Source organism: Kogia breviceps, chromosome 19 (genome assembly GCF_026419965.1).
Source record: "Kogia breviceps isolate mKogBre1 chromosome 19, mKogBre1 haplotype 1, whole genome shotgun sequence".
NCBI classification, from domain to species: domain Eukaryota; kingdom Metazoa; phylum Chordata; class Mammalia; order Artiodactyla; family Physeteridae; genus Kogia; species Kogia breviceps.
The window spans coordinates 36,933,263-36,960,672 of NC_081328.1; the positions used below are offsets into that span (position 1 = coordinate 36,933,263).

General features: G+C 48.5%; 1 protein-coding gene across 3 annotated transcripts; it reads right to left on the reverse strand.

Annotated features, from left to right (window-relative positions):
- Positions 1-145: 145 nt before the first annotated feature.
- On the reverse strand, positions 146-26,989 carry PIP4K2B (phosphatidylinositol-5-phosphate 4-kinase type 2 beta). Of its 3 annotated transcripts, none has more exons than XM_067021520.1 (10): positions 26,970-26,989; positions 16,690-16,787; positions 13,535-13,631; positions 11,278-11,430; positions 10,251-10,397; positions 8,938-8,976; positions 8,307-8,420; positions 5,475-5,733; positions 4,905-5,008; positions 146-4,297 (listed from the first exon to the last, which is right to left on the reverse strand). In XM_067021520.1, the coding sequence occupies exons 1-10, from the start codon at positions 26,970-26,972 to the stop codon at positions 4,217-4,219; spliced, it is 1,095 nt and encodes a 364-aa protein (XP_066877621.1). In that variant the 5' UTR covers positions 26,973-26,989; the 3' UTR covers positions 146-4,216. The 3 variants fall into 3 exon arrangements, with proteins under 3 accessions (XP_066877621.1, XP_058902516.1, XP_058902517.1); XM_059046533.2 differs by lacking the exon at positions 26,970-26,989 and adding an exon at positions 26,244-26,559; XM_059046534.2 differs by lacking the exon at positions 26,970-26,989 and adding an exon at positions 26,036-26,055.
- Positions 26,990-27,410: the final 421 nt, after the last annotated feature.

The window sequence follows — 27,410 nt, forward strand, 5'->3', positions numbered from 1 at the left end:
ACCAAAGTCATTGACTGTTCTTTCCCCAAACTCAAGCCATACCCTGACTTAGCCCAAGCAGCCCCTAAAACTGGGACCAAAACCTTTTAATTATGAAAAAGATAGATACAAGGCTCATTTCCAAAGGACTCATACATAACAGGTGTGTACACAAACCTTTTTTGAATTTTATTTTTTTCCTTGGGTTGGAGATTCATCTTAACATGCATGCATCTTAAAACAGTAACAGGGTCTCGAATTGTTCCGAGCAGACATTAGACAAGCACAGGGGGTTGAAAATACCTATTTTTAAAAAATGGAAATTGCAGTGGGAAATTGAGAAGTCACACACATATGGTGGGGTGGTAGTTTATCCTGCTCCCCCAAAAAGCTGAATCTAAACTTCATTCACATTTTTTTATTACAATGACCTGACCTGATGCTTGGGTGTGCTGAGCCGCACCAGGCCTTCCCCCAAAGGTCGCTAGTTCCCACTTCCTCCCAAAATGGCTCTGAGTAAGGGGAAGGGGCTCCTCTGGAAATTTCCTCCCCAGCCTCCAAAGGATTGCCCGCCGGGTACGGCCGATTCTCCTCGTCACTCTGGAGACCCTCTTCGTAAGTGGCACGTTTCAGAAGAAGGCTAGGGCTGTGTCACAAAGCCGCCTGCAGATGGCTGGTAGATTTGGGGGCAGTTTGAATGTTTTCCCTTTGATTCCTGTGCTCAGGCTGGAGCCTCCTCCCCACATTTCTGCCAGAAAAAAGTGAGGTCTCTGGAACTGGGGGAGCCATAGGTCTAAGGCCAGAGCTTTCTAAAAGTTGTTTTAAACACACTGTCCCTTCTGGCCCCTAACACTTGAGTAGCTCAAATGCTGGGGATTGCTGAAATTTCTTCTCTCTCCCAACCTGAATTGGTAAAAAGACAATTAGGAGGGTGGGACTGGCTACTGAGAAAAGTCCTGGGTCTTTGACCCACCTCGCTGGGGCAGGCCCTGGCTGACTGTGAAGAGGGCAGTCAGTAGGGCAGGAGTATGTAGTCCCAAGCCCTGAGCGCTACCAGGGTACCTGTTTGAGGCCTAAAGCACAGGCAACAGAAACGAGTAGGAAGAGGGAGAAGGGATGACGAGCTGCCTGTGGAGGGAACCTAGGGAGTGCCGCTGAGAGCAGCCACAGGGGCGACTCATGGCACGTCCCGCAGACCAGTAACCCCTGAGCTAGATAAGGAGACATCGAGCATTGCCTCAGGCTGTGCTTCTGGAACTGCTGGCTTCCGAGCCTGCCCCATAACCCCCAAACTGCAGGGCACAGGGAATGAGCTTGCACTAGGGGACAAAGACTCAGTGGTTCATTAATAGGAACAAGGGCCAGAGGCCGCCTTCTAGTGGTCTAGGTGGAGTTTTCAGAGAACCCCTTATTTTTGTGGGGAGACCTGGGAGACTAGAGTTTTCTCAGCCATAGACTTTCAGAAGAGGGGCAGGACGGGAGAAGCTGTGACTGGTTAAATGGCAGAGGGAGAGAATGGAGAAAAATCCTGCCCTATCCCCATCCAGGCCTCACCCAGTCAGCCATGGTCTATTCTTATGCCTTTGCTCTTGGGAGACCAAATTATTCTGGGATGCCTTAAGACCATTCAGCTTTTCTTCACGGCTCCAAAGAGTGATGGTGAGGGCAGTCACTCCCCCTCAGACACCTGCCCAGAGAGGGCACGGTGGGACTCGGAGAAAAAACACAAAGGTTTGGGGATCACTTCACTTTCTCTACATTCAGACTGCAAACCAAATTTAACATCTTCATCGTTACAAAAAGAAGAGAAAAAACTTGTATAAAACAAGATAAATAGCTTTTAAACATTTGAATGCCAAAGGAGTTAAAGGACCAAACCCAAGGTTTTGAAGATAGCACAGAGAATGAGCTTTAAACAAAATTTAAAATCCACCAAACCACAGCTTAAATGTTTTGACCCAGTCAACAATACTGTCAGAAAAACAAAAAGAGCATTTAAAACAGAATGCTACCTCTCAAAATGTAAACAATATACAAAACAAAAACAAAAGCCCACAAAAACTCAATGTTAAAGAAGTCAGATACCTGGTAGCTCACCTTCAACTGATAACGACTGGTTACACTTTTCATACACACGATGGCGACATGATCGGCAGACCAAACGCAGGAAGCCGAGGGAGCCCAAGGTTGTGAAGGCTGCGAGAGGACAGCCTGCAAAGCTTGGGAGATGCTGGGCTCGACTAGGAGCAGATCCAAATTTTCATTCTTGATTAGGAGGTGGGGAAATCAAGTCCAAACGTTATTCCTACGAATCCCTTCCTAAGTCAAATTTGTTTTCTCCACGAGCCACTTGGTTCCAAGTTCTTCTCCAGGTCACTTCGCGGTCTTGCTGCTGACGTTCAGAGCTACCTACAGCCCCTTCCTGGGGCCAGGGCAGTTGCTTGGCCCCTGTCTGCCTCTTCAAGAAGGGTTCCGAGAGCCCCAGTAGAGTCCAAGAATGCGGTCTCCATTCCTCCCTGACCTAAATACTGTGGGGTTGGGCACAGAGATGGTGCTTGTTCCTGCTCCAGCAGCTGAGCTTGGCCAGGTTTGCAGGGAGCCAAGGAAACCAATCCATTCATTCAAAATGGTTCCACACACTTTCTTTCCATTTGCGGAGTTATCTACAAGTTTTACCGTGTCTCATCCCAAGACCCCAGTTCCTGGTGAGATGGTGAGAAGACGCCATCTCACCATGTACCTCCCCCAACACAGGGCTGTTTTCTCTCCTAGCCAGACCAGACTGCTCTGATGGCATCGCAGAAGGACACAATTCTGAGGCTTAGGTAGCCGGCTCAGAAGGTGGGTAGAGATCCTGAAGGAAGCTGCAGGATGCCACTCCTGAGGAGGCTTGTGGGTGGCAGATCTGCGAAAAGTCTAGAGGGGCCATCGAGGAAAAACAGATCCAAGGTTGGGGCCAGGTTGAATCGCACATCAAGCCTCCAAATTGGATTTCCCAGTCAGATCCTCAAGTGGCTCAGAAGTAACCTCAGGCTTGGGTGCCACGCTCCAAGGTCGGGGGCACCACTCCCTGCTGGCTACAACCATCCAGGTGACAAACCACAGGGAGTCAGATTACCTACATGGTAGCCCTGGGGGTTGAAGAGGTATCTCTGCAAGGAGCACCCCACGCACATGGAGATCTGCCCCCAACTAAAAGCTCACCTACAAATGAGAGTGCCTGGGAGAAGGTCAGAAGGAAGTAAATGGATGGAGGGCACAAGACCTCATTCGATACTCATCAGCTTTTCTGAGCTTTCCCAAGGGGAAATAACCATTTAAGCATGAAGGTCCTGTTATATCCAAAGGTGCTCTCTAGTTCCTCTTAACTCAGTGGGAGGCTTTATAAAGAAGACATCTGAACTCCAGGGGCCGAAAGAGCCCAGGAGCTTGGGTGGTGATCATGGGGTTTTCTGAGAACCACCTGTCCGAGAGCCCAGCAGCCCCCGACCCCTTACCATCCCATGAGGATGAACTCACTCCCCTCTGAGATCTCTGATTCTGATCCAAGATGCCTGATGTTGATCTGGAGTGTTCCTTCGGGAAGAACAGCATTTAGGTGGAGGAATCATGTAACATTTCACTTGGAGCTGAGGCTGAAAAAGTGGAGGAAGCTGTGCACAATACTCCATGAAATTAAGTTAATCTAGACAAGATCAAATGCAGCAGGGAGGGCAGAGGTGTCTAACCTCCTCTCCTGTGGCACCAGAGCGCTTTGCTCTGAGAGGACCCTTCACTGGGTCTATGGGTGCTTCTCTAATCGAAGGCAAGTGAGAGCAGGTCAGGGATGGGGAGGGTGGATAGGGTGATGACATACATTGTTATAAATAGCAAATCTGGAGCAAAGAAATTTCAGAAACAAAACCCAAATAAACCCACAAAGTCATCTCTAGCCCCAAGGTATCTTAAAAAGTTACAGGGTAACAAAAAGGAAACCCCTTTTTAACCTGGGTCAAATGGGGGGGAAATCAAGGGTAAGCAGGTGAGGTTACATCCTGTGAGCAGGCGCACACACAGCACATCCCCTCCTCTCCAGCTAGTCTCTTCCAGTGTCACAGGCTGCAGTCGCATTGCTAAAGCCCTCCCCTACCCGCCACTGTGCTCCCCGCCCTCCCATTCAGCCCAAATAACACCCTCTCCCTCTTCCAATCCCCGACCCCACATCAGCACTCTGGCTCTGGCTGAAGGTAGAGGGTAATTACGTCAGGATGTTGGACATGAACTCGTTGAAGCGTTTGGAGTACTGCTCAGGGTTCACAGTTGAGATCTCCGCTCCCGCCTGTAATACACAGAGGCCCTAATCAGGGGGCTGTACCTAGGAGGGGCCTGGGTATTCAGGAGCCTCTGGCTCCACATCAGAGTTGAATACTACCCCCCACCCCCAACTGGGCAGGCCACCTTGAGAAATGGTTCCCATGTCTCAGAAGTGCCCTGACCCCGCTCCTCTGATTCACAATCCCAGGGCTGCTCCCACTGAAGCAGGAACAAGGCTATGGGGAGGCAGAAGAGGGGCCCTAGAGCTCTGGGGGGCCCTTGTTTAGAGAACAGTAGCTTGAAGCCCATGGGAAAAGAGGCCTCTGGGGAGCAGTGTGGGCCTGTAAACAAAGCTATTACTGGCAGTCAACAAGATGCATGACATGCCCAGCAGCCCTTGGGGGTAGGAGCCAGAGAACTAGGGGAAAAACAAGTTGGGCATATCAGCCAGCTGCAGGGAAGAGATGGGACGTAGATGGCGGAGAAAGAACACAAGGCAACCAGGCAGGCTGCTCTTCCTGTTCCCTGTCCTGGGCGAAGGGGCCAGGAGAGCATCTCCTTAGAGCAGGAGGCCTCCCTGGGCGTCTGAGGCCCCTCTCCCCCGGGCCTGGATGGAGACACGAAGAACTCACCCCATGTTTCACTGTTTTGGCAGCATGTGCAGCTTTCTTCTTAGCATCATATGGCGTGAGGATATCGATGATGGCCATGAAATAAACCTCCTTCTTGGGGGCACCTGAAGGGGGAGGGAAAGCAGGAAAGGAGGAAGAGGCAGGGAGAAGAGCAGAAAGCAGCTGGTCCATAACCCTTCAGATATGACATCCAGATTCATCCCTATCATTTTGAATGTGAGGAAAGGAATGACCATTGAGTTCTTCTTAGAAGCTTTCACAGCTCTTATCTTATTTGGTCTTCACAGCCACCCTGTGAGGTTGACGTGACACTATTTAGGAGGTTTTGTCCATCCCATGAACCAGAGCCAAACCAGGCCTCAGCTATCCAGGACAAGCAAAGAGGTGAAGGAAGGCCTGACAGAGAAGGACCCCAGCGCCCCAGAAGACAGAGTTACTGCTGGTGACCCAGGATGGAGGCAGAAAGGGGCCAAAGTCAGCAGTTAATAAGATGGAGGCCCACTGAAGTGGGGGAGGGCAGGGTAGGATGAGAGCTGGGGACGGGGCAGGCAGGCAGAGGCTCCTACTTACTTTCATGGCTTTTCATGGCATAGACATCAACAGAGGGATCAAATTCCCCAGGACCAAAGAACCGGGGAAAGCTGAGGAGGTTGCCGGGGCTGTCCGGAGGTGTGCCGTAGGAGCAGAGCAGGCTGCCACCCATCCCGTCGTTCTCACACTCCTCATCCTCTGCCCGCTCCTCCACCTCCATCTCCTCCTGCTCTGCCCGGTCCACGTCGTGGATGCCCACCAGCAGGCTGTAGTCCATGATCTTCAGCTGGGCCAGGAACTAGGGAGGTGGGGGAAGGAGAGATGGAAGGAATAGGTTACATGGGACATCTGGAGAGGCAAAGTGGCATCTGGAAAGGGGAGAAAAGGCATTCCTTTCAACTTAATTCTCCCATTCTGAAATACAGCAGAGAATAAGACATCAGAGCCTCTGCCCTCAACGGCTCAATGTCTAATGGAGAAGACAGTCATTCCACAAGGGCGAGGAGCTGTGGGAGTCGACAGCAGCGGGGAGAGGGCCTCCCTGAGGAAAGGAGTTGAGCCTGGAAAGAAAGGTGAGGGGCACCATTGCAAGCACCTCTGGACAATGTCCTCTGAAGGCCGAAGGAGAAGGGACCAGGGTCCCAGAAAAGAGACACTCTGTGAGCCACTCCCCCTCCCGTCCATCTGCAAACATTTATAAAGTAACATGCAAGTGAAAACAAATGAATTGTGTTAACTGCCTTAAATTCTTCTTGAAGGCAGAGTAGGGAGAAAAGTAGGAAAAGGAGGAGAAAGACTCTGGACAAACCAAATGTCAGAATAAAAGCACAAACATAGTAGGGGGTGGTTAAGGTAAAGCATACTAACAAAAAGAAGTCTGTTAAACCCATGTTCGCAGGAGCATTATTCACAATGAAGCAATCCAAGTGTGAGGGTTGATTTTATGTGTCAACTTGACTGGGCTACTGGGTGCCCAGAAGTTGGGTCAAATATTATCCTGGATATGTCTGTGAGGGTGTTTATGGATGAGCTTAACATCTGAATTGGTAAACTGAGTAAAGCAGATTGCTCTCCCTAAAGTAGATGGGCCTCGTCCAATCAGTCGAAGGGCTGAGAAGAATGGAAAGGCTGACTCTCCTGTGAGTAAAAGGGAACTCCTCCTGCCTAACTGCCTCTGAGCTGGGACATCAGTTTTTTCCTGCCTTCAGATGCAGACTGAAACATCAGTTCTTCCTGGGTCTCAAGCCTGCTGGCCTCCGGACTAAAACTACACCAGCAGGTCTCCCAGGTCTCTAGCTGGTCAACTGCAGATCTTGGGACGTGTCAACCTCCATAATCATGTGAGCCAATTCCTTGTAATAAACATCTATCTATCTATCTACACCCTATTCTGTTTCTCTGGAGACTAGAAACTAGATTAACTAGTTAACCTTAACTAGTAACCAAGTGTCCATTAATGGATGAATAGGTAAACAAAATGTGGTATATACATGCAATGGAATATTACTCAGCCTCAAAAAGGAAGGACATTCTGACACGTAGCACAACATGGATGATCCTTGAAGACATTATGGTAAGTGAAAATAAGCCAGACACGAAGGACAAACACTGTATGATCTACTTATATGAGATTCCTAGAGCAGTCAATTTCACAGAGACACAAAGTAGAATGGTGGTTGCCAGGGGCAAGGGAGAAGGGGGAATGGGGAATTAGTGTTTCTTGGGTACAGAGTTTTCGTTTGAGAAGATGAAAAAGTTCTAGAGATGGATGGTGGGGATGGTTGCACAACCATGTGAATGTACTTAATGCCACTCAACTTCAAAATGATTAAGGTAGTAAATTTTATGTTATGCATATTTTACCACAATAAAAAAAAGTAAAACATTTTCTAAAGTTTATAGAATTTGGATTTAATGAACAGGCTCCCAATGTATTAAAATAGGAGACACTGGGACTTCCCTGGCAGTCCAGTGGCTAAGACTCTGTGCTCCCAATGCAGGAGGCCCGGTTTCTATCCCTGGTCAGGGAACTAGATCCCACATGCTGCAACTAAAGATCCCGTACGCAGCAATGAAGATCTGCATGCCGCAACTAAGACATGGCACAGGCAAATAAATATTTTTTTAAAAAATAGGAGACATTGAGTTATCAGATATCACATTCATTATTTACCACCTGTCCTCCCCAAAGGAACTTCTCCACAGGAAGTCCTGTTCCAACCAGAATGCTGCTAGGTAAGTGGAGAATCAGAACCAGAGAAAGGCACGGTTGGCGGATCTTAATAGCTGGTTTCCTGTCACTCTAACAGTTGGATGCCCTCTCCACTATGGGGACACCATCAGAAAGGAAGCTTGAAAAGGAGTCTGAAAAAGGGGTTGGGGGTTTCCCTGGTGGCGCAGTGGCTGAGAGTCCGCCTGCCGATGCAGGGGACGTGGGTTCGTGCCCCGGTCCGGGAAGATCCCACATGCCGCAGAGCGGCTGGGCCCATGAGCCATGGCCGCTGAGCCTGCGTGTCCAGAGCCTGTGCTCCGCAACGGGGGAGGCCACAACAGTGAGAGGCCCACGTACCACAAAAAAAAAAAAAAAAAAAAGGGGGTGTTGGAACAGACTAGAGAAGAGGTGAGGGAAAGAACTCCAAACTGAGTTACACAGGTTCTACTGGCACAAATTGTGTCCCCCCAAATGGAATGTACATTTGCACTAGCTTTAGATGCAAATAACTACCTACATGGCTCAAATCACCACCCTTCCTCTTGTCCACACTCCTGGGAAGTGGTGAATTCAATTTTTCTTAAGATTAAAGAGGTTCCTGCTCTGGGGACAAGAGGAGGTCCTGCTCAACCAAAGTAAAAACGAGGGTAAATACATACCTCTACATCCCGTTTCAGTTTTTCCAGGAAGTTCTTTTTACTCTCTTCTCCCACGTGCAACTTCTGCCCTTCATTGAGGAAGTCATTGTCTTTGAAGGTTGGCAAGTCCTTGGCCTGAGAGAGCAATAGCAGTGTTAGGCTGGTGGCCTGATTTGTTCACCCCAAGGAGTCCTCTGCTGTGGGCAATGGTACAAGAAAGGAAAGGGTCCTCAGCACAAAGGTGGCCAAGTCCAGGAGTCTACAGTCCCAGTTTCGGGCGGGCAGGGATGGCAAATACGTAGCACGAGTCAGACAATGAGGACTGACCAAAGGACTTCCTGCTGAGCCCTGAGACTACCTCAGGGCTCAAGCAGCCAGCCACCCACGGATTCAGGCTGGACTGAGATGGAAACTGCCAGCCCTCCAGGACTATGAAGAACCCAGCAAGGGTAAAGGAAAAGGCTGGAGACCAAGGCCTAGGCCAAGGATGAGGACAGCCACAAGCTTAGTGACACAGCGCTTCACATCAACAGACCGCATGTCTGGGAACTAGGCTGGGGCGGCAGCAGAGGAAGGGACAGGATGGCCAACAGACTGTGTTTTTGATTCCCAGCGACCCATTCCACAGTGATCAGCACAGGCCCCAGCATACCTTCTCCTTGTCACTCGCTTCTCTGGCAACAGTAGAACCCTGAAAGGATAAGAGCCATCAGGAGAAGTCCAGCTGAGGCAAATTCCGTTGATCGAAAAAACATGCACCGGTCTTTAGGGAGAGGCAGCAGGTGAACTCAAGTAGGCTGGTTAGACTCCTAGAGGGGCCAGGAGGCAGCAACTTGTTCACTTCCTCTGTCACAGACCGCTTACAGAGATCTGACTGTATACCAGACACATGCTCAGGATATCGGGCTGAACGGAGAGACTCAGTCCCTGCCCTTAAGGAACTCTCCTTCTAACAGGGGAGACAGACAGTAAGCAGGAGTTACACGATTAATTAATCCATTAATTACAATGGTGCTCAGTGGTACAGGGGAGAAGGCAGGACTCTCTGAGAGCATGTAGTACAGGGGCAGGGTCCAGATTGGGGAAGGGCAGTGGCCAAAGCCTGCTTCCTAGAAGAACTGATACTTGAGCCGAGCTTGGAAGGTTAAGTAGGAAGTAATTAGGTGGGGGAAAATGGAGGTGGAGAAAAGGGCAGGGAGAGAAAAGATCACAGGCAGCCTATGTGAGATCTGGGGAGGCGGAGAGCACAGGCACTGCAGGAACGGAAAGGAAACCAGTGCAGCTGCAGCAGAGAGAGGGAGAGTGGTGTGAGGAGACAGGAGTCAGAAAGCCAGGTTCAAGAACAACGGGGTGCTGTGGTTCACGGGCACACATGTGTTTTTGTCCGTGTCTAGAAATGTGCTTGTGCTGTCAGTCCATGGGGCCTGGACAGCTGCCAGGGTGCCTGCGTCAGCACAGCTGCCCTCTGTGTGCACATCCCCCTGACAGGAGTTGACAAACATCAATTGTTACATAAATATGGTACATTGGGGGCTTCAATAACCTCTTGTCACTGTCACCTGGACTTGAGACAGCCTTTGGCTCATAAGAATCAGGCATATTGGGCTTCCCTGGTGGCACAGTGGTTGAGAGTCAGCCTGCCAACGCAGGGGACACAGGTTTGTGCCCCGGTCCAGGAAGATCCCACATGCCGTGGAGCGGCTGGGCCCATGAGCTATGGCCGCTGAGCCTGCGTGTCCGGAGCCTGTGCTCCGCAACGGGAGAGGCCACAACAGTGAGAGGCCCGCGTATCGCAAAAAAAAAAAAAAAAAAAAAAAAAAAGAATAAGGCATATCAACTCCAAAGCCACTTACCCATGTGAAAACATATACTCTGGCTTTCCCATTATGTGGAAGTTGGAGTCGTGGCCCCTCTAAGCCTCAGGGAGAGGGAGGCCACAGAGCTGGGAAACACAGGGCCCCTTACCTTAAGGTCATACTTGCGGTGTACAGTGAGCCGATGGCTGAACACATTCCTGGTGACCACCATGTAGGTTTCCACGCCATCCACAGTCAGGCGGTACATGCCCAGGAACTGTGGCAGAAGGGTATTGCCGTGACACTCCACTATGAACTAGAAAGGAAGGCAGGGAAGGAACAGGTGAAAGTGCCAGTATGGATGGGGCTCTTCCTGGGCTAACATGCTCCCTGGGATTCTAGCCTCTAGACCAGTGGTTTCCAAATTGGATTCTGTGAAGTCACGGGGGTTCCTCAGACTTACAACAGGTAACAGCCACCACCACCCCTAACTGGCAAGGCAGAGTGAGAGGCTGAGCAGGCAGTGCAGAGCCCCTTTGGTTTCAGCCGATTGGGATTCTGCAGGAAAATCACTGATCTAGGACTTGCACCTTCTCCGCCAGCCTGAAATGGGAAAGCCAAAGGGCAGAGAGAGGATGCAGAGGCAGGGCTGTGATGCGGTCGCCTGGGAAAACTGAACGGCTTCGTACCCAAAGCTCTTGGCCATGCCAGGCCCCAGGGTTTTCTGCTGTAACTCCCGAAACACCAGAAGTCCCTTTCACAACCTCTCAGGTGGCCAGAGAGAAGCCAGCTTTCCCTGAAGACCCAGGCAGGCTTCGGGCAGGCACTCCCTGCTTTTCTCATGGGCAAGTTCCAGATGAGAGGAGAATGGGAGCGGAAAAGCAGCAGCCCTGCTGAGCCGACAGGACCTCTTTTAGAAGAAATGAGGCAGGTGCCAGAGTGTGAAAACTTTCCAACTCTGACGAGAAACAGCTGTTCAACTGGGACTGCTAACATGCCTTCATTTCTTTTCTTTTTCTCAAGTAGGCATTTCACCTCACAGAAACACGGCCCTGGGGGAAGGCAAGTGCTTGGTTATCAGGAGGTACCTGCCATTACCAAAGAGGACCAAGCTCTCCCCAGGAAGCTCTACCGGGGGCTCCTCTCCCTCTTCCACCAACCCTTCCTCTGCTGTTGAGGCTCTTGACTCACCATACCTGGTGGTATTTCTTTAAGATGTTGTGCATCTCAGCCACATCCTCACTTGACACAGTCTTGATCACAAAGCGCCGGTCATAGGTAGTGAGAAAACGTGTGCCACATCGGCCCTGGCTGTCACTGTTGATGGGGGCACTGCGCGTCACTGAATTCTGATGGACCAAGACAAAAGCTGGTCTTGGGAGGGGAATGAACACTCTTTTATTCTGAGTCTTCTCTTATGGGTCAGATTGCTCTAAGGCCAACAACACTGAGACAGATGGGACCTTATCCACCCCCTTTCTCATGTGAAATTCACATCTTTCCCAAAATGTCTTCCATAAGAGAGACAAGAGTTGTTCCTTACCACCTGCTCCTAATCCTTGACAGGGATGGGAAGAGGACTGACTGTGAAATATTTCTTTTCATTCTGATCCTAGAGAGCTTGCTCTAGAAACTAAAACTTGGCCTCAGATGTTAGAGGCCTGGGTTCTAATCCTGATGCTCACGTGTAATATGACCTTGGGTGAGCCACGGAACTTCTCTACTCTTGAGTTTCCTCACCTGGAACATGAGATGATTTTCCCAGTCTCTTGGGGGTGATGAAGATAAAGCTTAGGAAATACTCAAGCAGTCAAGCATAAAGAAGGAGTGGACACAGTCACCTTTATTTCCTGTATGTACCCTCATGCTGGAAAACCTCTCCCAAAGCAGGAAGCTGGTCCTCACCACTGCCCAACACCTCTCCCCTCACCTCAAAGTCCTGTTTGTCTTTGCAGAGCTACGAGGCAGATCCAGGGAGCTTTTCTAGCTCTGTCCCTGCTCCTTCTCGGAGCTCCATTCCCATTAGGATCAGAAGGCAGGAGAAGCCTCAAGCGGGGAGGGAGTAGTGGAAGGTGTGAGTCAACCAAAGAGAGGTTTTCACCAAGCAGATGCTGGGAAAAGACCTTCGGGAGGTCACAAGACAGAGGGCTGACAAGCATAATTCTACCCCTGCCTCATTTCCAGGCAGCATTTCCTGTCTCTCTAAGTCACTGGTAGTCTAAGAGCAGAGAGTCCCCTCCCTGAACACCATCTTCCCTGCCCCTATTTCAGTCTTGAGCACAATTATTTGCCCAAAAGTTTATTGGAGAACAAATACAGGATGTGGCTAGATGGCCAACGGGAAGGGAAAGAGCCACCGTGGAAGGAAGATACCCAAGCAACCTTGCCAATAATGGCAAGAAGTTTTCCAAAAACCTATGCTCCAATCAGGGCATGACTTAGTTCAGGGTTTGGTCCCAACAGGAGGGGCTGGAGGACCTCCCAGCACCTCTTGGACATGGCTGGTCCTGACTGTCCCTGGCATCTCTTCCTCCTCTCACGTTCCCTCACCCTCCTCTTCAGGAGGCCCCCTGGAGTGGAGGACAGAGGGGAGGGAGACCCTGCTTCTCATGATCTACTCTGTGAAAGACTTCCTGGGAGTGGGATGGGAGGAATGACAGTATCTTACAAGATGTGTGCATCCATTTTAGATTTCACTAGGCTGTACACTCCTTTTTTCCCCCAACAGACAACTGAAAATCAGCTGTATTTCTTACTGCTGCACAAGTGAAGTGGAAAATTCTCCCACCTTCACCACTAGCCTGTCTGCCAGGGGAAGAAGTCCAAGGAAGGTGCTAGGTGGAGAAGTAACAGAAGCCCTAGACAATGAGTCAGACTAGAATGTCCCTGATATTGGGATTGATTCCTCCAAATAGGCCAAAGGCCTCTGTGACATGATCACCCCCTGAAGGGGGCAGCTGCCCTGCCATGCCTAGCCCCCCTCCCAACGTTAGGACAGGGGAGTTTAGGAGGTGGCACTCATACCTGGCAAGAAGTTACACTACCCTTGAAGTCTTCCTTTTATAATCTGTCTTATCAGCTTTAAGAGGCCTCATCTCCTGCTGGCAATAATTCTCTCTTTTAAGTCAAACTACGAAGGAAAAGGGATCTTCAGCCTAGACTGGGAATGTCAGACTAAGATGAAGCAGCTTCCGTAGACCCCTCTCCCTCCCACTGTGCTCCCTCCCAGGGAGAGGAGCCTGAGCCGGTGAGGCACCAGGAGAAGCACTTCTAAGGCCCTCACCCCTCCAAGAGCCCACCAACACTGGAGAAAGACTGCCTGGGCTGGAGTGAGACAAGACAGGAAGACTTCAGCACAAGAACAGTAGACACGTTTGGTTCCCTACTTGTCCTGTGGCTTCCTGACCCCCCTCCACTCCCTAACCCCTCTGATTTTGCAAAGACACCCCATACCTGGTAATCCTGATCATCAATCCCAAACCTCTCCCGGAGATTTCGGAACACCATGGGGCAGTACTCCTTAAACTTAAAGCGGCTGGGGAGGTTCTCTCTGGGGAAAAGCAGAGACATGTTTTTGTGAACTTCTTATTCCTCTAACTCATACATCAGGACTTCTCAAAGTGTGGTCCACAGGTCACCTGGATTGGAATAATCTGCAGCACTTAAAATGTAGGCTGCTAAGCCCTCAACATTCCGGAGGTCAGTCTAGAAATCTGCATTTTTAACACACTCTCCAGGTGATTCTGAGCATGTAAAAGTTTTAAAACTTCACATTCCTTGCATATACTTTGTCAAAATTAATCTAGCCGTAGTCTTATGATCTGTGTACTTTTTCTGAGTACATGCTATCTTTCAATAAAATTTACATTAAAGGGGAAAAAAACCTTACCTGCAGAGAAGTGAGACTGAGTGTTGGCCCTACTTCACAAGTGCTGTACTTGCTGCAGGTAGGTGGCCGCATGTGAAGAGCTGCTGTGAGGTAAATGTCAGTCTGACTGCTAAAGGGAAAGGCTTTTCTCATCAAAGGACCCCCCTCTTCTGGGGCTGCTCCTATCAATACATCCTGAAGATGGTTACACTCAGGAAGTCCTGCCCTTGGCTTCCACTGGGATGGAAGGAGAGGGTGCTTCAGATTGAAGAGGTCCTCAATCAACTGACTGGGATCCCATCTTTTCATGAAGCCTCGTTTGCTGGCTGCTGGCACCAGTCTACGCCCTCCCCACTCCTTAGTCAATCCACAGACTCCCAGGAGGGAAGAGAATCACCTTGAAGGGATGCCTCCTCCAAATCCTCCATCTTGACAATAGTCAACCTGCTTGGGAACTCCCTTTCAGAAATATGGCCCTCTGTTCTCATCACAAGAAAAACAATTTTTTTTTCTATTTCTTTAATTCTGTATCTATATGAGAGGATGGCTATTCACTAAACTTATTGTGACAGTCATTTCACGATGTACGTAAGTCAAATCGTTATGCTAGACACCTTAAACTTACACAGCGCTGTATGTCAATTATATCTCAATAAAAATGAGGGGAAAAAAAAAGAAATATGTCCCTCTGACTACTCCAGGATGGTAGACTTCAAGGAAATAAAAAGCAGTGGCCTCTCCTGAAGGCAGGGGCCTGATCTTCTAGTAAATAGCACTGCAGTCTAGTAACTATCACATAAACAGTTGTTGAAAGGACAGAAGGAATCAAGAAAGATGAAAAAACAAATAAAGATACTGGATGTCCACTTTAGGCCAAGATGTCAATGTGGTGGACACCACGGACCCTGGTACAATGGCCACACCTGAGCCCTGACCTCTGGCACAGAACAATCCCCTTTCCTGCCTCACAGGGTAGCGCTGCCTCTCCTTCCTTAGGTGGTGTGATATTGGATATAATAACAAATATATATTTAGTCTTTGTCCTTGTTTCTGGCACAGAGCTCCTAAAATCTTTGGAATTACCTAAGTGGTAAGAGTAATAAAGGTGTCTTTTGTTATTTGTAACGAACCCCCTTCAATCACACCTGAATTTATGTTAACAAGGTGACTTTTGTTAAGCCTCTAAGGATGGGTGCTCTTTGCCAGGGGAACCAACCAGGACTAGAGGGTTGGAACTTTCAGTCCCATACCCCTGATTTCCAGGGAGGAGAGAGGGGCTAGAGGCTGAATCCATTGCCAATGGCCAATGACTTAATCAATCATGCTGTCATAAAAAAGTCCCCATAAAAGTCCAAAAGGACAGGGTTCGAGAGCTTCCAGGTTGGTGAACACGTGGAGGTTTGGGGCAGGTGGTGTGCCTGGAGAGGGCATGGAAGCTCCCTGCCCCTTCCCACATACCTTGCCCTATGCCTTTCTTCCATCTGGCTGTTCCTGAGTTGTATCCTTTTATAATAAACTGGAAATCTAGTACGTAAACTGTTTTCCTGAGTTCTGTGAGCTACTCAAGCAAATTAATCCAACCCAAGGGGGGAGGGTCATGGGAACCTCTGATCTACAGTAAATTGGTCAGAAGCACAGGACTTGAGACTGGTTTCCGAAGCGGTGTGGAGGGGCAGTCCTGTGGGACTCAGCCCTTAACCTGTGAGACCTGATGCTAACTCCAGGTTGAGAGTGTCAGAAATGAACTGAATTGTAGGACACCTAGTTAGTGTCCTACAGAATTGCTTGATGTGTGGGAAACACACACTTTTGGTATTAGAAGTGAGTAGTGATGTGAGAGTAGAGGAGAAACACAGTTTTTCTTTTATACAGGTGGCCACTTAGCAAGTAGCAGCTATGAAGACAGACAGCTTCTAGAATATGATGTTATTACTTACTATGGCAGAGAGAGGCCACTAATGGATGTTTTCAAATCAAGCTTCTCCTCTGGGCTAACAGTCTGGGAATGGTGGGGTGACAGAGCCCAGCTGGTGAGGTGGTGGAGACTGTGAGACAATGGAGAGTGGAACCAGGATTCAAATGCAGAAAGGAGGAGAGTGTGAGCAGCAAATATTTCCTTGGGTGACCCATAGGAGGATGAAAAAGCAAGGCCTCTAAAGGGCTTACAGCAGGCCCCAAACTGTGCCAGGTGAGACGGCTGCTCCATCATAGTCTGAGACAAAGACACCAGTGTTAATCCAAGAAGCCACAATGAGCAAAAATAGGAAGAATGATTTTAGATAGCGCCCCTGGGCACCATGCTCAGCCTGTTGTTCACACACTAGTTGGAAAGAAAGAAGCTTGGCTGCATCCCAGGCCAGGAACATGCCTGGCAGCTTCTTGCCTCAGACTAAGATCAAGATAGGGCCACTGCTGTCAGCCTCGTACTAGACACCTCAGCTCCCGAGCAGCTCACTGTTAACTAAACTGGCCCTAGATGAATCACCCTGGGCCGAGCCACAAGCCCTGAGGGACACTGGAGGTAGGCTGAGAAAGGACTGAGATGACAGGACGGCACAAGAGGGATAGGCACATAATGAATGCATTTTCCCAGCCAGTTTTTCAGCTCTGTGAGCCAGGTGTTGCTGTCACACCCTGCTAGGTGCTTGCCTGTCCTCACCACAGCGAGGTTTGGGAGGCTCTCTGCCTTGAGGGAAAGAACTGCCCAGAAAAACCTGAGCCCACTCAGCAGGCAACTTACTTATTGAAGAGATGATTGTCCACCTTGATCTTGCTGTATGCTTTGAAGTCATCTGGCATTAGCATGACAGGGACAGGGACATTGCTCAGCTCATTGATCTGCAAAGCAAGGGGAAAGTGAGGTTCTCAGCCAAGCCACCTGCCTCAGAGAGACAATATGCTACACCGTGGATGCCACCATCTCACCAGACACATGTCCATGGATTCCCTCCTTGTCTTTATTTCTGTTCTTTTCTTCAAATAAGTTCCCAACTTCATCTCTACCTACTGAAATTCTCCCCACCTGATAAGGTCCAGCTCAAAAGGCACCTGCCCTATGAAGCTTTCCATGATTCTCTAGACCATAAATGTTCTTTCCTATCTCGGAATTCCTGAAGCATTGTTTGTATCCATCTTTTGGCCATCTCGCAGCCCCCCTCACATTGCAGTTAATGCTCACAAACCTCACAAGCCTGCTTGACTATAAGCTAGGCAAGATCCTGTCACTGATCTTTGTAAGCAAAGATCATCTAACTGACCTTGGAGGCTCCACACATGGTACTTGGCACCACAATTTGCATATGGCAGGTACTATATATGTATTTATCAAATGCAATAATAAACGGATCAATGAATAAATATCACCCAACCTATGTGAGTATTAATTGAGGCCTTTGAACATCTTCATTACAATCAGGGGTCACTCAAGAAATCAGCCTGGGGCAAGAAAAAAGCTGCATGGGTTTATGTGAGTATGTAACTTTTATCTCCAAAGTAAAGGATTAAATTTAAAGTGAGCAGAAGAGGTAGACATCTGGCCACTGGCTCGTTCTTACTTTCCTAATTAAAGCAGGGCCAGTCCGTCCCTAAAGCCATGTCCTCTCTTGTGCTGAACTGGGGGAGATGCGGGAGGGTGCCTTGCCCTCACTGCAAACAAACCTCATTGTCCTTCATCCCCCTTCAGGGAGCTGGAGGCTGCACAGGGAACTGGCTTCCCATTGGTGCAGAGCTGAGAGGGCAGCTCCTGCCCTTCCCCATCCCCAGTTTAGCCAATTAGTGGTCTAATTAGCCGCAGATGTCCTCTCCCATCACAGCAGAGTATTTGACATTTGACCCTCAACCCAGTTGCCATTAATGCACTCAGGATTTAGAGAGGAAACCTTAGTCCCGATTGAATGGATAGGGGGCAGGGGGAGCACAGTCTTGCATCTCCTGGATACTTTCCTTGCAAATCCTATTATCTCAATGAGGCCCCATGTGGCAGTGAGGGAATAACCTAGTCATTAGGACTCCTCCAGGAGCATAAATGGGGGGAAATACCATGTATTTGCTGCTCCTTTCATGTTCCAAACCTTTTTTATTTAGAAATGTCAGAGGATGGAGGAAGTTCAAGTTAATGTAGTAACTGGGCTGGGGAAACCATACCTTTCTAGAATTGGTGAAAAACCCAATTTACTCACAGGGAAATGAAGGAAGGCATATACGAGTGCATGTGTATGAGGAGGGGCCGTAGGGTAGCCGTGTAAGTTGGCAGTGGGGCAGAGACAATAAACTGCTGGCATAACTGACGGGCATAAACATAAAAGTACAGCCTGTATGATTCCATTTATATGAAATTCTAGAATCTATAGTGACAGAAATCCAGTAAGAGGCTGCCTGGGTTGTGGGGGTTGTGGATGATTATACAGGGAGGTAAGAGGCGCAATTCTAGGCTATTAGAAACGTTCTAACTCATACACTTAAAATCATACACTTAAATCATACACTTAAATCATACACTTAAAATTCAAATCATACACTTAAAATTCCCAGCATCCAGGTCTGAGATGCCCGCCACTGGCTCAACAGCCACAGAAAAAAGTTCTGCCAGTTACCATTCCAGGGGGTGCTCACAAGGCAAGCTCATTGTTTAGTGAGTGCCTAGAGAGGAAAGCATTCCGCACCATTTTTCTGCCAATAGAAACAATTCATAGTAGCTGTCCCACTTCCTTTTTCCTGGCATATTAAGCCTGGCTCTGAGATTTTAAAAAAGTTAAGTTCTACCTTTCCTAGCTTATTCCACCATGCTAGAAAGAACATATCACTGGCTCAAAGAATATGGTTTTATACCAAAAGGTTCTAGTATCTGCTACTGATTGATGTGGGTTAGTCTAAAATACAGACTCTATGCCATGGCCAGGGCTTGTTACTGGGAGAACTAGGAAAGACTAAAACACTTGCTTGCGAGGGGTCAATTGCCCCTTAGCCAGGAGGAACCATTCTAACAAGAGCTATTCAGGGATGTTCCATTCGTTAATTCTCTGTGTAATTCTAAGTGCAGCATAGTTTGAATAGTTGTAAGTTGGTCAGTTTTTAGTTCTCAATTCATCTCTATTCTTGACTATACAATCCAACAGCAGGAAATTTCTAACAGATAATATATTGCTGAACAATCTATATAGCTGAACTACGTAGACTCACCCTCATTTCCACTGGGCCACATGTAGATGATTCACTCTAGGGATTAGCTGTACTATTTTTTTTTTTTTTTAGTTGTGCTAAATTTTACATCCCCAGAGTTCTATTCAATTTCAGCTGAACAAGCACTTACTGAAATACCTACTACATGCTTCATTTTATGTTATAGGGAGAAGGGAGTGTGCAGCAAGGGAAGCGTGTGCACTGTGCACACAAAAGTGGGAGGCTTATCCTCTTATCTGGGAGATGACACAAACCCATGATACAGTAAATCTTGAAGTCAAGGAGCATTTAAGTAAGTGAGAACACAGGGATGGTGAACAGAACAGCCATGTCAGAGGAAGGTGAGGTTAATATGGTCAGAGTCAGACTCCCAGCCCTTATACATTAGGCTAGAAACGGAACCTAATGCCCCCCCAGCACCCCCCCCCCCGTATTGCCAAGAGCACTTGACACTGAAAGAACCCACAACAAGATCACGTTACACCCTGCTTAAAAATCTTCCATGGCTCCTCACCAACCTCAGGGTAAAGTTTTAACTCCTTCAGCCTAGGTCTTTCCTGATCTGGCTCAGACTCTGCCAAACTTCTATTTAGTTAACTTCTACTCAATGTAGCCTTACTATGTGCCAGTACTGTGCCAGAAGCTGGGGATACAAAAATGGAAAGATATGGTCTCTGTTTACCTGGGAAGACATATAACAAATACAACGTGATGAGTGCTATAGAGTTATGAAAAGTAGCTTAAGAAATGATTGATTCTGCCTGGGCATGGGAGAGCTGGTGGCTAGAGGAAGCTATAGAGAAATACCTGTGAGAAAGGCCTAGGAGGGTAGTTCTCCAAAAAAAAAGGAACAAAGCACAAAACCCGAGGAAGGGAATCCCAGCTGTGGGAACAGTCAGAAACAAGCCTCAGAGCTGTAAAAGTATACTGCCCATTTTAGGCAGGGGGGCCGGGGGATAGTGGCAGGGTAGGACAGAGGTAATAAGTAGTGGAGGGAGACAGTACAGGAAAGACAGGTGAGTGGCCTCACATATTATTAATATTAGTAAATAACAGCTGCTTCTATTTATGGAATGTCTGTAAGTGGCCAGTGCTTTATATTATTATATATCATATATCTCACATATATTATATATATATAATATATATATCTCACATATATTATATATATATCCTATTCTATATTTCTAATATTTAATACTCACATGAATTATTATTAATCTGATTTTGCCTTTTGCAAAAGGTTCAAGGCACCTCCCTCAAGGTCACACAGACAATACATGTAGAGTCAGGATTTGCTCCCAGGTCTGCTGGTGCCAAAACCTGGGCTCTTTACACTGTGCTGTGCAATCCTCCTTATGGGCAGCTACCTTGGCTAAGGTCGTGTTTTCCATTCCTTTCCTCTGTCCTAATAATCTGCAAGGAAAGTGTCATGCTCATTTTATAGAAAAGGAAAATGAAGCTCGGAGAGAAAAATTACTACTCCAAAGCTATACTAAGGAACATAGCCTGAATTTGAACTTAGTTTGTCCACTATATGATAAATTTGGACTTAACTATGCAGGCAATGGGAAGTCCTCTCAGGTTTAAGTCTGGGAATTCACATGATCAGATGGGTGATATAGAAAGGTAATTCTGGAATCAAAATCAAGTAAGGATTGGACAGGGCAAAGATAAGAAGCAGCAAGACCATTTATGGTGCTATTACAATAGTTCAGGTAACAGACTATGGCAGCAAGAATAGAAGAAGGAATAAAGCTAAGAGAATCATCCAAGATCTGACTAAATAACACTTCTGTGAAAGCTTCCCTGTCTTCCCCAGGTTGAACTAGTTACTCATTCCCCTGTGTATCTTTATATCGTAAATATCACATTTGCTTGGGTAATTGTTTACTTACATGTTTCATTTCTCCACTAGACTGTGAGCCCCTAGAAGGAAGAGACTACCTTACCCATTTTTATGGCCCTAGCGCAATGGCTGGCACACATTAGTTACACAATAAATGTTGGATGGAGGGATGGATGGCTAGAAAAGGGGAACTGAAAGATGGCTAACTAACACTAGGATAAAGAGAAAAAGACATAGCAAAGCTGGTGTGACCATGCCTAAGGTTCATGGCCTGGAGGATGGGAAAGATGATTAAGGTTAGCTACTGAGGCTATGACCAGAATGTAAAGAGTCTTAAATGCCAGGGAGAGGAGAATAAAGGAGAGTGACCAAAAGCTTTGAAGCATGAAAGGTTGTGACTAAAGCAATGTTTCAGGAAGACGTGCCTTTCCTTTACTATCTAGCACATTTCTCGGCCAACCTCTTTCACCTTCAGCAGAAGTGCACTTGCGGAATGCACACTCATTTGAGTAGCATGATAAACAGAACATATTAGGATGGTAAGTCTGTTGTATCTCACATCGTGTAAGTGGTTTTTGGATTATCCACAAGATTAACTCTATGAGCCATCAGCATAAATAATGAGGAGGCTAAACAAGCTCAGTGAGAAGCAACTTAGAAGCAGAGTTTACTCTGTGTTGGTCCTACTGGACCTGAGAATTCAGTCACTAGTTCTAGTCTGGTGAACTTCTGATTCCAGAAGCCTCCACCTCCCTCTGTGACCTTCATAGGAATTGCTACCCAGGAGGCGTGTGTTGGGCATTCAGGCTTCCTGACATGTCCCAGGGTTCTGTGGGTGGCTCATCAATGGGCTGGCCACCACTGACAATCATTTGTTACTTGTCACCATCAGAAAACATGATGTGTTGAGGAACACATTCCCGAAACCAAGGAGGTCCAAGCGAGATGTGAAACTCCAGAAAGGAAAGGGGCAAGAACAGAGAGCTACAGGTGCCAACAAATTCACCCCTTTTTACACCTTGGTTTTTCTTTTCCTGTTTGAGTCCCAGTGTTATCTGTGAGGTGGGAAGGTGTGCTGAAGGACAAATTCATCCAAAGGCTTCACTAGAGCAGGAATATTTACGAAAGATTTTTTTTTTGGCCACGCTGCACGGCACATGGGATCTTAATTCCCAGGGATCAAACCCATGCCCCCTGCGTTGGAAGCGCGGAGTCTTAACCACTGGACTGCCAGGGAAGTCCCTCTTTACTAAAGATTTTTAAAGTAGCAGGAAAAGAGAAAAAGGCAGGGAAAGGAGGTTCTGGGTCTGCATTAGGCAAAGAAAATGTGTGGACAGAATGGGGGTAGAATGTGGGAGAGAACTGAGCAGACTTAAGAATAAATCTGTTCCTCACACCATTCACAAAAATTAACTCAAAATGGATTACAGATCTAAATGTAAGAGCTAAAACTAAAAGAGTTTTTCTTAGAAAACGCTGAGTTTTTCTTAGAAGAAAATATAGGAGTAAATCTTCACGATCTTGGGTTAAGCAAACCCTTCTTAGATATGACACCAAAAGAACAAACAACCAGAGGAAAATAAATTGGACTTTATCAAAATTAAAAACTTGAGCTTCAAGAGATATCATCAAGAAAGTACAGAAGGGCTTCCCTGGTGGCGCAGTGGTTAAGAATCCACCTGCCAATGCAGGCGACACAGGTTCGAGCCCTGTTCTGGAAAGATCCCACAAGCCGCGGAGCAACTAAGCCCGTGTGCCACAACTACTGAGCCTGTGCCCTAGAGCCCGCGAGCCACATCTACTGAGCCCTCACACCACAACTACTGAAGCCCACATGCCTAGAGCCCGTGCTCCACAATGAGAAGCCACCACGATGAGAAGCCCACACACTGCAACGAAGAGTAGCCCCTGCACACCACAACTAGAGAAAGCCCACGCACATCAACGAAGACCCAACACAGCCAAAAATAAATAAATAAATTAATTAATTAATTTAAAAAGAAAGTAAAAAAGATAACCCAAAGAATGGGATAAAATATTTGCAAATCATGTATCTGATAAGGAACTTATATCTACAATATATAAAGAACTCTTACAAGTTAATAATAAAAAGACAAATAGTCCAATTTAAAAATGGGCAAAAAGTAATTGGCAAAGAATCTTAATAGATATGTCTCCAGTGAAAATATACAAGGGGCCAGTAAGCACATGAAAAGATGTTCAACATTGTTAGCTATCTAGGAAATGCAAATCAAAATCACAATGAGATACTATTTCAAATCCACTAGGGTGGCTATAATAAAAAAGACAGACAATAACAAGTGTTGTCAGGATGTGGAGAAACTGGAACCCACACACACAGCCGGTGGAAATGTAAAATGGTGCAGTCACTTTGAAGAACCAGTCAGGCAGCTTCCCAAATAGTTAAACATAGTTACCATCAACCTCCCCTATTCCTTCTGATCACTGGGGTGAGGCTGCATACATACCCGTTTCCTAAAATGGCCAACAGGTTATCAAGCCAGGTCTGCCTCCTCCGGTCTCCACACCCCTCTCCCAGGCCACCTCTTCCCTAACTCCAGACCCTCTGGGCTGTATTTCATTCACTAAAACTCTGGTTTTCTCTCTTTATTAGTTCTCCCAACAGATCCAAAGTCTTCTGATTTTTTTCTCCGTTTCCTACACAGTCTTCCTCCGCAAAGTCCAGGGGCTGCATCTCTTGTCCACAAGAGGGGCTCCTGTTACAACACTGAGTTCAAAGGCCTCTTTTTCCACCCAGAAGTAAACCAACCACCTCATGAGAGAGTATGTAACTGACTTGTACTACAGATAAAGACATATCCATCCTTCATGTCTCATACACCATCAACCATAGACCATCACAGCCTAAACGCTTAAATGGGTGAGAAACTAAAAAATCAAAGAAAAGGTGATATCTGAAAACTCAGACTGCAAAAAGTTGCAACGGTGGGCTTCTGAAGGAAGCTGACCTCCAAGAAAGGCTATCAATCCACCAAAACAATGTGGTCCTGACCCCCTTGAGAACTGCAAGATTTTATAGTCTTCTGGGGAGATGCTCCACTTCCCCTGGGGACTCACGAAGTCCTAGACCTTATTGCAGGCCAAGCGAAAGCAAGAAAACTTTTGACGAACTGAGCTCCAGAGCTCGGCCTGTCCAGGGCAGTGGTGCCCAGTGCATTTCCCCTGAGGTGTTCGCTCATTATGTCCAGAGGATTGGGTCTTGCTTAAAGTTAATGCCTTCCCAGCTAGCTCTCAAACTTTCTTAAAGTTAGCAAAAAAAGGTGACTAGGAAGCACAGATGCCTCTTCATCTGCCAGAGACTCATTGCCTGCCTATCAGAAAACCAAGCACCACACACACTCCTGGGAACTGGCAGGCACAGGCACACACACACCTTACCGTACATTCAGGTTCTCTAACAAGACCATAATTCCCATCTGTCCTGGCACTAGGATGAGAGGCAGGACAAGGAAAAGAAGGCAAAGAAAACAAGACCTCCTGTTCAAGCACCACCATCGGCCAACACAGCCCACAGTACTGGACAACGAGCTGCGTCTTTTGTTGTGACCACAGGCGACCTAATCCTCCATCCAGGGCCTCCATTTCTTCATGTATAAAATAAGGGACCCAAAGTCCTTTACGACTAGCTGTAACATTCCTGACTCTCAGACCTCTACCAATTCTCCATACAGACAGGATGCTTTCTAGTGAGAAACAAGCTGCACAACAAAATCAAGCATTGATTTCAAGGCAGGGACACAGGGTTCACATTTTGATGACCCAGTTTCCCTTGCAATGTTGTCAGATGACCCCTGAGGCAGCAGGAAGCAGTGGCAACAAATGCTGCTGGACTACTGCATCAAAGCAGCTCCCAGAGGTCTAGACATTAAACCAGCGGTTCTCCCTACCCTGGCCAGGACGTCCACCTCAGTAAGGTTACTGAAAACAGTAACCTGCCCAAGACCCACATGTGCACTTCTGTATTAGCGGTAAAGATCTAAAGCCCCGGCTCAGACTATGGTTCATCAATCTCCAGCCAGAGGCTCTTCTAGAAAAGCTAAGCAAAAAGTCCTGCTGGCCCTGCGCCCCTTTGTCATCATTTGGTCTTGCGGGCAATTTCAAGCGCTCAGAAAAGTCTGGGAGCCTAAAGGACTGATATTCACAGGAAACTCAAGACATTAGCTTCATTTTTCTCATTCCAAACTTTTAGTTGGTGAAGCTGGCATTTCAGGTCCTTTTACTTCCTCTTCTCATTTCCAGTGTAGGGACTCAATGAAATGGTCAGAATGCAAGGAGCAAGTGGCTGGAAGAGAAAGAAGACGCCAAACAAATAGGACACAAACGAAGTCTCCAGCTCAAACACTGTGCGGGGCTCCAACTTCCTAACAGGAGCTGTTGGCCAATCTCAAAACACCCCAAGGATCCAGGCAACCTCTCTCTCATCTTAATCACTGTCCATTATCACATCCTCATGACCATACAATAGAAAGCTCAATAACTGAGAAGTCAACATCTTTGACATGAACACCACAGTATTCAGGAAGACACATCATTTCTACTATGAGTGGTCCTCATAAGCAGGCCTCACCTTCTCTCAAATGGTTACATTCTCCCTTCTCCCTAACCCAGGAAGACCCTGGTAAGTGTCTGTGGTCCAAGGAAGCCTGTGCTTCTCCAGTTGATACATCTCGTTCAAGAAGAAAAAAGGAAACCCAAGGAGGATTTCCAGTCAGTGGCCAGGAGGTCTGGAGGATGGGGAAACTCTGAGCAGCCACACCAACCAAACGACCAGAAATAGAGGAATACTCGGGAAGGCCAATGCCACTTGCCCTGTCAACTGGACAGTGAGCTAGGCAGCCAATTATAAGGAACATGGGGGAAAACAAATGCAACAAACGGGGTGAGGCGAGAAGAGAGGAAGAAGGGATGAAAGCCATTCCACCCCACCCAGGCCTTCCCTCTGCGCTCCAGGAGCTGCTCGAAGCCAGACGCAGGAAGCTTGAGGGACTGGAGAGAAGGGAAGGACGCGACGGCATACCACCGACGGTGACACCAGGCCTCGCGTGGCGCGCGGGGAGGCACACCCGGCCGGGACGGCGTGCAAGGGTGGGGTGGGCGTGCAGCTGGCTTGGCAAAGGGTTGCAGGCGTCACTGGCGGGGCCCGCCGGGCAAAGGCCCGGGACTGCGGGGGGCGTGAGCACGCGCGGGGCCGCGCTCGGAGGGGCGCGCGCCGGGGAGCTGGTTACCGTGTGGTTCACCCCCCACATCAGGACGCTGAGGATCGGCTCGCTGGCCCGAAATAGCTTCACTTTCTGGCACACGAAATGCTTCTTCTTGGTCTTGGTCTTGCTGGCGCTGAGCGGCGCCACCGCCACCGCCGTGGTGCTGGTGCAGTTGGACGACATGCCCGGGGCGGCGGCGGCGGCAGCGAAAGGGGGGGCGTCCGAGACGGCGCACAAGCCAGCGGTCCCAGGCTTCCCCCGGACCGATACCCACCCCCGCTCCCTCACCGCGCCATGGTCGCGCCCGTCCCGTTACCTCCCCACCCCGCCCCGGTGGTTCCGTCTGCCCCGCGCTCCGCCCTTCCCGCCCCGCCCAAGGGAGCCGGCAGGCCCGCTCCGCACCCCGCCCCCGGGCGGTGCAGCAGGCCCACCGTCACCAGGCCTTTTCCTCCCCGCCTGGGTGGTATTGCCCGTTTTGGGGAGGCAGCGGCCGCCAGGCCCGCTCCTTCTCCCCGAGCCTGACAGGAACCGAGCCGGCTTCCGCGCGCCTGAGAGTCCCGCGGCCGAACAGGGAGGGGAGGAGGGCTGGGTAGGTCTCGCTGTCTACCGCGGGAGGGTCTCCCTGTTCGGGGCCCCCAAATTTAGCGTTTGGCTCTTTCCTCAACCTGACGTGCCAAGATGGCGGCGGCGCCACTGCTCCGGAGGGGAGGAGGGGCGGAGGGGAGGGAATGCGAGGAGGGTGGGACGTACCATCCCCACCCCGGGGGAGAGAGGAGGACCACAGCGAGGGGTAAAGTCCTGCCGGGAGAGGAAAGAAACGCCCCCTCGCTGCACCCAGGCGTGGATCTTCCCACTCCCCTGGGCCCCGGGGCTCGCTCCACCCGCAGGACACGCCTCCTCCCCCCAGGGCCAATGAGAGGAGCCAGCCGGGAGCCCTGGGTTTTATGAATGGGTCCCGCTCCCACCCACTGGCTGCCGACCTCCTCCCGCCAAAGGGTCCAGTTAAGGGACAGGCCGTCACCGTAAGACACCTATCCTTCGGCAGAGAATTATGATCGTCTTACTCTCTGGCTCACTCGGTGAAATCTTTGAGTAAACTGTCCACGCTTTGTTACATAATTCCTCTCAGACTAAGGCTCTCCATTTTATACCGGACACAAATTGCGGATCAATATTGTTCTGTATGGGAAT